The sequence below is a fragment of the Aedes aegypti genome, chromosome 1 (assembly GCF_002204515.2).
Source record: "Aedes aegypti strain LVP_AGWG chromosome 1, AaegL5.0 Primary Assembly, whole genome shotgun sequence".
Lineage (NCBI taxonomy): Eukaryota > Metazoa > Arthropoda > Insecta > Diptera > Culicidae > Aedes > Aedes aegypti.
The window spans coordinates 145,072,062-145,081,741 of NC_035107.1; the positions used below are offsets into that span (position 1 = coordinate 145,072,062).

The 9,680-nt window shown below is 38.2% G+C and overlaps 1 protein-coding gene across 1 annotated transcript; it reads left to right on the plus strand.

Annotated features, from left to right (window-relative positions):
* The first annotated feature begins 2,267 nt into the window (after positions 1–2,267).
* On the plus strand, positions 2,268–9,680 carry LOC5565047 (putative zinc metalloproteinase C607.06c). Its single transcript, XM_001649335.2, has 2 exons — positions 2,268–3,342; positions 8,793–9,680. Exons 1-2 carry the CDS (start codon positions 2,498–2,500, stop codon positions 9,370–9,372), a joined length of 1,425 nt encoding a protein of 474 aa, XP_001649385.2. The 5' UTR covers positions 2,268–2,497; the 3' UTR covers positions 9,373–9,680.

Sequence of the window (9,680 nt, forward strand, 5' to 3'; positions counted from 1 at the left end):
AAAAAAACCAAACGAAATTTCAAAGGAAATTCCTTTGTTAATTTCAAAGGAAATTCCACAATAAATTCTGAACGAAATTTCAAAGGATATTCCGAACAAAATAGAAGAAATACCTAAGGAAATTTCAATGGAAATTCAAAAGGAATACCAACCAATACCAATTCCAAAGGAATACCAACATTCCAAGAAATTCCGAAGGTAAGAGATATCCTCAAAAAAAATTCCAAAGAAAATTCCGAACGAAATTCCACACGAATTTTCGAAGGAAATTCCTATGTTAATTTCAAAGGAAATTCAAGAGAAAATTCTGAAATAAATTCCAGACCAAATTCCAGTAGAAAAAAAAACAAAAGGAAATTCAGAGGGCAATTTCAAAGGAAATTCCGAAAGAAAGCCCAAAGGAAATTTCCAAAAAGTTAAAGGAAATTCGTAAGAAAATCCAAAAGAAATTCCGAAGGAAATTCTGAAGAGAATTACAAAGAAAGTTCCAAGGTAACTATCGAAGCAAATTTCAAAGGAAATTCCGAATAAAGCTCTAAAAAGGAAATCCAAAGAAAATTCCGAAGGAATTTTTGAGGGTAATTCCAAAATATTCCGATGAAAATTCCAAATGAAATTCCATATGAAATTCCGAACGAAATTTCAAAGTAATTTCCGAACAAAATTTCAAAGGAATTTCCGAACAAAATTTCAAAGGAAATTTCCATATTTATTTCAAAGGAAACTTCGAAAGAAATTCCAGAGAAAATTCCGGAGGAAATTCCAGAAGGAAATTCAGGAGGAAATTTCAAGGGAAATTCCAAAAGGAAATTTCAATGGAAATTCGTAAGAAAATTCCTCAGGAAATTTAAATGGGAATTCTCCAGGAATTAGCTAGCTTAGCTTAGCTTAGACTGACTACACACATCAATGGTTGCTATTCCGTAATTGACCGAAGTCAGTGAAAATGCACAAAGAATCAACTAGAAGTTCGGCTGGGATTGGCCACAATCTTCTTCAGTTTGCATAATTCAGTGCCTCTATTTATACATGGTTAATAACGGCGCCGGCCACGTCCTTGCAGTCAGATGGGATTGGGGGAAGGAATGTTAGTGTGTAACCTTTGCTATTTGGAGACCGTGTTTGCTCTGTGATCGTAAACGATTGCATTGCTTTGATTTAGTGTTGGTTGATGTTTGAATGTTGAAGAATGTTTATTGATGTTCATAAATCATAATTCAAATTGAAAAAAAATATTAGGACAAAAAAAAAGTTACGTTATATCGAGGTTACGTTACATCGAGGTATGACTGTATTACAAAATGCAAAAATAAAATAAATAAAAAATATATTACCGTTTTGATTCATATTATGGACATTTAAGGCTTCAAAAAAAAAATACAACTAAATAAAGAAAAACAAATAAATTCAACCGTTCTGTATGAAACCTTAGCATAATCAAGCCTTGCAAACACTTAATTTTCGATATAATTTTCCACATCTTGAATCCAGATTAATAAACATAAATGTTCAGCCTCTGCATGATTCTTATTCTGGACACAACCACACTTTTGCCTCACATTCCGAAAAGCTCTTGAAAAACACAATTATAATAGTCAAATCAATAATTAAACACACTAAACCATTAGAAAGACGTGAAAGTTAGTTTAGTACTGTAAATTTCCATGGATTGCTATAGAAAAGATTCATTAAAATCATCTTTCAAATTGGGAACATTTTACCGCAAATTTTGAATGAAGAATAATAAATAAACAAACTTCAGTTCAAGTTTCCAAATCCTAGTAACCTTTGATGATGTTCATATCGACATGTAGAGGGAAAGTTGGAAACAAAAAATCAACAGGCATACATCGAGATATGGAGATATCGAGATAAGGAGGATATCGAGATATGGAGAGAAAAATCGTATGCAGAATGAAGGGACCGAAGCAATCATCGACATAGAGAGAGATATCGAGATGTAGAACATCGAGATGTGGAGAGTCGGCTGTAGTACCACCCACTAATCTCCCACCGCATTTTCTCAGTTATATTGGATCATTAACTCCAATTTTCACGCAGTTAGGGGCTAGATAGCATGAGAAAACGACTGAGATACGGCGGTGGGAGCTACAGTCCTACATAAAAGGATAGCTGTAATAAAAAAATGTCATGCCTTTCATGCGATACATTAGTCCATTTGCAACGTGACATCTTTTGTTGCACGTCTGCTTCAATTCTACGGAGCATCACTTTCTGGCAGGCTGGTCCAACATATGATTTTGACATTCTTCTTCTTGCGATTTTATGCTACCTACCCACCTGCTTGTTGTGCTCAGAAGTGGGTGGTGGCACAGGATTCAATTCCATGTAATACGCAGGCCGATCAAACCCTTCATTCAGTTACATTCCACCCACGGTCAGCAGCAATTTGGTGTTCAATTGAGTAAAAATTAAGTACGAAAAACCGGCTGTTAATACCCATATCAAGGTCCATACACAGTTTAGCCTGCCGAAAATGTGCAACTTGAGCCATTCCATCGAGTCGATTAACGTTACGGACAACGAAAAATTCACGTATCCAATTGTACTGTTAAAGGGTGTGATAGTCAATCGATGTCCGGAAGGAGAGCTGAAATTGCAAATCGATAATTGCGACTGGCCAGCATCCAAAGATGTAAGATTCATCAATGACAAACGAGGTCAATTTAAAGTGATATTTAGGTTGAAGCATGGAGAAAATCGTGTTTTAATTGAGTACTGCAATCATTCGATGGAAGTTCACTTGTTCTACGAAGGCTCCGAGAACCCATATTCCATTACACCCCTCTACATAATATGCAGCGGTCACGATGGACGTTACCAGTCGGACACGGATGAAAATGATATTGGAAACGCGTGTCATAAAATTTCCCTTGGGATTGAATTGGTGCAAAGTCTTTACGCGGAAAAGCTTTCAGAGAAAGGTTGGGGAAGAAAGACGTTCACCATCAGCGGGAGATGCGTACCTTTTCATAGCTCTTTGCCGGTTGAAGACTCGAAACGCATGTCGGATCAGCAATTGTGGAACTTCTTCGCCAAGGAAATACTCCAGTCGGACTTCTTCTTAACAGACAAACAAAAATTCATAGGCTTCATCAGCAGTACATACTACGAAGGAATATCGGACAACGACTTCTCGTACGAGAATATCAAACGAAGAACCACGGGAAATGCTGCTCTCGGTGGAGGTGGACTGGCACTTTTCGGAACAGGGTGTCTTTATACGTGGCCCAACAGATTGGAAGACATTGTACCTGCTTTTTTGAACATCAAACAAGTCGATCGCGCTCTGATGATGGACGACAGTAATTATAGATACACGTAAGTGAACTAATTCGTATCAAATGGTTTTCTCGATTATGTTTTGAATTGTTCTTATTCCTTATGGCATTATGTCCCCATGGGGACAAAGTCTGCTTCTCAGCTTAGTGTGCAATGCGCACCTGCACAGTTATTAACTGAGAGCTTTCTTTGCCAAAGTTGCCATTTTCGCATTCGTCTATCGTGTGGCAGGTACGATGATACTTTATGTCCAGGGAAATCAAGGAAATTTCCATTGCGAAAAGATCCTGAACCAACCGGGAATCGAACCCAGACACCTTCAGCATGGCTTTGCTTTGTAGCCGTGGACTCTAACCGGACTGTATTGAATGCTATTAAGGCTCAGATAAGATTTAGGATTAACCTTGGGGTGCTTTATTCTGTAAATTTACAATCTTTATTAATGTTGCTTGCGCATTTATTGAAAAAGGTAATTGTATATACGAAAAATATTTCTTTTTTAAACACAAATTTACAGGATTGTGAATGGCATTACCGAGGATTTATGAGTCCCATGGAAACAATGAAGTTATTATTTTCGTAAAAATGGATTAGCTGAAAAGATTCTACAGTCATGATGTTTATGCTCTGTACGTGTTGTACAGCATACACACTAGACTGGTCCTTAAACAAAAGAGTTGTAAAACTCAACGGGGCACCCCTAGATATATGCCTTAGGTTTAGAAAAAAGCTCTCTTAAAATTTCAACTCGATTAGACTCCACCAGCTGGCGCATTTAATTTGAAGTTTGTATGGGATATACGTTTCAAATATATTGAAAATTGACCGTATGTCACTGTTTCGTTATGTGTACTAGTTGATCGCGTTCAATTGAACCCTGAATGACAAATACGCTAGTTGATACCCTAATGAACATAATTGCAGAAGGTTGTATCTAGATTTAAGCTCATTTTAGATAACATTCTAGTTGTTGAAAGTTAAGCTTAGATTAGCACTCCGTACAACTAGATATGTGCATGCGCCTTGTGTAGCAGCTCGCCTAACGTCATAGTTGGCTATGATGCGCTCAGTGACTATGTTGAAGAAATACAAAGCAGTAGGGGAAGTGGTGGTAAATTGAACAGGGGTGGTAAAATAAACACCGTGCCTTTTGAAGAGAAAAAAACAAATTTCAATGAATTTTTATCACGTACGAATGACCTAGAGTGTAAATCGGAGTGTTCGGGTCGATACGGAGGTCAATTGAAGTGGAAATATCAACGAAAACTAAAATTTTAGAAAATTACTTTCGAAAATTAGAACTGACGTAACTTTTGGCTCGTAGGTCTTGAAGTTTTTTAGTGAGGTGAATATCGTTATGATATAATGTCAAATCTGATACATTCAAATTTCTTTTTGAATGGGTTACAATCATTATGGATATATTTTCGGGAACGCAATGAAAATTTTTCAAAAATATTTGTTTTGCTCACGTTTTTTGCATGATGTTCATTTTACCACCAACAGCTGTTCATTTTACCCACATAGTGCAGGTAAAATTAACATTTCCATCGCTTTTGCTCGCGATAAAAATATGAGAAAATTTAGCTATTTCAGTCTGAATTCGTGTCGCTGCTTTAGATAATATCCTTGTTTTTGATTATGTGTGACAGAACTATACAAATTCCTTGTTTTTCTATCAGAAACAAGATGATATCCTTAAGGTGTTCATTTAACCACCCCTTCCCCTATTACATGAGCATAAAAAATCTGCTGCAGTGCCGTCGGGATGCAGTAACAACATAATGCTCATCTTGTAGATCCCTTGCGAAGACATCAATTTCATATAGCTTATTTCCTATTTAGCCTATTTCTTCGCTTTCTGATCTGGGAAATAGGCTACATGACAACCACAGGGATTAAGTCGAAATCTAGAAACGTAGCTCAATCTTGAGCAATTCCACATACCCGAAGATTGGCAGCTTTTCAGATCAGCCGATAATGAGGCTTTTTGATGCTGCGATTATCACGAAGAGCTCTTACTAGCTCGAAAGTTTAAATGAAATGATCCGAACCAGTTGAAAGTAGTATGTTTTACACAATTTGAATAGCAGGCGATGTTCCTCCCTTTCGTATTCTTCGCCTTCTTCTGATCGACCAATCTGGGACATAAGGTATATGAAGTTGATGTCTTGGTTAGGGATTTACAAATCTTTGAAAATTCGTGGACGCGTTCGGATGGACAATAAAACATTATTTCAACAGTTTACAATAAATGAAAAAATACGAATGTTTTGCCTTCGAGCAAATTTTAAATATTTCTGATCAATGTGCCTAAAAGTTAAGGAAATCGGAATTCGGGACCCAGTACAAGCGTTAATATGAATGCTCTGCTTTATATAATGTGACATTTGCAATGGATTTCTTCATTGAAACTAACATGTAGAAAAATTTCAGAACAATAGGTGCTTATTACAACTGGTCAAGAAACAGTTTAGTGAACAGTATTTAAAATCTGTTGCAATTTTAATACATTTAATACATAATGCATGCTGTTAAAAATGCCATACAATGCTGAGTATAATGATGTTATTACGGTCCGACGGCGCTGCAGCGGCGTCAACGAGTAAATTAAGTTTTGTACAATACGGCTAGATTAAGATCATGATAGATAAATCAGGAAATATAATTCCATAAACCCTTTTAAGAACGTTTGATGGCCCTCAAAAGGGCCGATTGAGCTTGTATGCTGTCACAGATGAATAGTACTACGAGATGTTATCAGTTGATTGACATTGTTAAACAGGGAAACCCCATCGAAAGTGTATATGTGAATTAGTTCTCTTCATACGACAAACCAGCTGAATATTCCATGGTGCACAACGTAGCGGATCACAGGGATTTATTTGAAATCTGGAAACGTTGCTCAATCTTGAAATCTAGAGCGATTTCACAACCAGACGCTCGATAAGCAGCTCCTCGGATCAGCCACTCAGGGGGCTCTGGTATTGGTGCCTAGCGGGCTTGTTTCTTGACTGCACTACCGATGCTGAGTTTATCACGAGTCGAAATCTTGAGCGATTTCGCAAACCAGATGCTGGATTGACAACTTTAAGATTAACAGCTCAGCAGGTTTCTAGCAGCAAGGTACTTCTCGCTAAGCAAGTTCGGAGGAGCTCTTACCAGCTCGAAGGCGGAAATGGAATGAAACTGAATCCAACGAAGGAAGCATGTTTTATAACCTTAGAATAGCAAATGATGCTCCTCTCTTTTGTGCTTTTCGCTTTCTGATCGACCAATCTGGGAAATGGGTATGTGCCAATAATATGTTGGGCTTAGAATTACTTGAAAATTGCGGAGAATGCTAATGCGTGAGAAATTGGTCGAACATGAATTGTTGGAAGGGTTGACATAAACTAAACATTCAATACGAGCTATTGATAATCAATAGTTTTCTTTATTATGAAGGTAAATTTCTTATTCATGGGTGCCAAAATGATTACAATTGTTCAATGAGAATATCTTTTCAAAAGCATTCTAAATATGTCGCAATTTTGTTACATGTGATAATTTTCCTAATCAAAGTGTTCCCAATAAAATATGGAACATCAAAGACGCTGTTGGAAATGCCACTCTATTTTACAATCGTTGTGAAATGCTGAGCACTCACCCCGACGACACTGCAGCAGCGTCCGCAAATACAGTCTCAAATTGTTAAGTCATAAATTATTCATGACAAATTAAATTTTGTATGAAGCTGTGAAATTGATTTACGAATATAAGAAGTCATAAATAAAGTCGGAAATATTTCTCTTTTAACTCTATTCCACTAATTTGATGGCCCTGAAAAGGGCCGATGGCTTTGTTGGTTTTGATGCTCTTACAGATAAATAACACTGCGGGATGTTATCAGTTGATTGCCATGGTGAAACTGGAAAGGGAATCCTTAACTCAAATGTATGAATTTGAGCAAGTTATTTGCTTATACGTCAAACCAGCTGAATGTTTCGTGGCGTGGATGGCTCACAACAGCAACGGGTAGTGGATCACTGGGCTTAAGTCGAAATCTGGAAACGTTGCTCTCTCTTGAAATCTTGAGCGATTTCACAACGCTCGATTAGCAGCTCCTCGCACCAGCTACTCAGGGGGCTTCTGGTATTTGTTCCTCCAATGCTGATTTTATCACGAGTCGAAATCTTGAAGCGCGGGTCAACAGCTCCTCGGCCGATGACGATGGTTGGGTGAACGCAAACAAGCGGTGAACCGCAAAGCGAGAATGACTCGCCCGACCGTGTTCACAGTTCGACCGCCAATTCTTCTGTGGACTGCTTCCTCTTCTTCTTCTTCTTCTTCATGGCGGCGGCAGCGGTGATGGCTTTGGCTTCGGACTACATCTTCTCTCGCTCGCATGACAGTTTGATTTGAGCGAAGCAAGACAAACGGGGGGAGTCCTTCGCTATCGATGTCTGTGCCTGAGAAGCACGCCCGGTCAGAGCAAGCCGACCTGTTGCCTGCTGAGAAGCGATCCAATCGGAGAATGAAAAGCAAATGACGTCAACTTTTCTCTAGCACCCCTATTTATAGATTTGCTTGAAATCAACGTTCTCTTTTAAAACAGTTTTTAAACTTTTTGGATGAGTATGTGGGATTCAGTAAGTGAACGACATGAATCTCTGATGACTTGTCTATCGATTGAGCTGCTAATCAAGGAATTTCGTTAAACCAGCAAAAAGTTACAAACGTTTAAAATATGTCATGCCAACGTAACGCTCTTGGTCTTGAAATTCCAATTTCACTCCTGTATAGAGAAGAACGACGTAGTTCTACGTCAAAAGTAAATCTACTCTGAACGCTATCCAGTCGGTCGTTCAGACAGCTAAGGTGGCAATCGAGCATAAAAGGAGCGGCATCCGTTACTGCGCGCACTCTGGATGTTAATAATGAATTCAACAGCGCAAGCTGAGAAGCGTTCAGGAGTTTACAGGGCACTCTTGAAACCCATTGTTATATGGAGCTGCATGCTCTCATTTTTCTTATGTGATTTTTCTCTTTTCCTCAGTCTACTTTATGTGATTTTTTACATTTCCCTCAATTATCTTATGATTAAAGATTATGTAAGCTTAAATCGAAAACATCAAAAAAGTTTTGATTTTTTTTATGTAGTTGAATTATATTAAGTACTAGTGGGCCCGGCAAACTTCGTCTTGCCATCAAGTAGGCTGTTGTTAACGCTATGGATCGTCCCATACAAAATGACAGTTCCATGCACTCTCGTTTTTCAACTTTCCCGGTGAATATCCTGGGATTTTTATACACATAAACACGTCGGAGCCCTTGACGAACAAATCGGAGAAAGAACCATTCAAATCCATTGACCCGTTCGTAAGCCATTTCGTGACATACAAACACCATTCCATTTTTATTTATATAGATAGACTAGGAGATGAAGTTGCTTTTATATGAACCGCACCTTTTCCATTAAAATAATATGATATCCCGTCTTATTTCAGCTATGGGGGTTGTTACGCCACCACCATCGGATCAGTTTGCCACGAAATGGGCCATATTTTCGATCTTGGTCATACGAAGGACGGCATCATGGGCCCAGACTTGGATCACATCAACCGTGTATTCACACTGATCTCCAACACCGAAGATCTTCCGGATCGGATCGTTGGTCGTCACGCGCCGGATCGAAAACCGCTAAACAGAAAACTGACTCAAATCAAGCGTCCGGGCGAATTTCTGCGAAAGTATCAACAGCAGAAGGAAAGTGACGTGACGTTTTTCGCGGATAATTGTGCTATAACTTTACAATTGCACAAATGGTTCAATTATGGGCTCAGCACTAACGAAAATAATTGTGATACTAGGCTAAGCTTCAACTTCGTAACGCGACACGTGACTAGTGTTAATTCGACACTGAAACTGATTGAACTTCGTGATAGAGAGGACGGGATGCTAAGAAATTATTGGTCATTTTTAGACAGTGATACCGAATGCTTTCAGGTTCCAGACCAAATCCGTCTGGAGGGACTGACTTTGTTTGTGATCGACAATTTCGGCAACATTTTGAAGCAGGACCTTTAAAGAACAAAACAAATGAAAACTTGTTCTCGGTACCTACCAGAATCTCATAGAAATAGTTTTAGAAAACCAGACCAAAAATAAAATTGTATTGCTAGAACGTTGCGAAGCAATCTGAAATTAGAATAGTCATCGGTTTATATATATTTGAGAGCTCCTTTAGAAAAGGCATTCCAAAATAAGTGTGTTCCAAAACCTGCTTCAATGATCAAATCGGTCTAGTCTTAGTAGATAACAAAAATATCCATTTAGTTGGATTGTATTTACTCTCGTTTTTTGCATGAATAATAAACGAATAGAACAGCATTGAA

Bases quoted from the DNA above. Each gene is read 5' to 3' on its own strand.
- LOC5565047 (XM_001649335.2), top strand. From the start codon at position 2,498: ATGTGCAACTTGAGCCATTCCATCGAGTCGATTAACGTTACGGACAAC. The intron at 3,343-8,792 runs GTAAGTGAACTA...GTCTTATTTCAG, and splicing joins GACAGTAATTATAGATACAC to CTATGGGGGTTGTTACGCCA.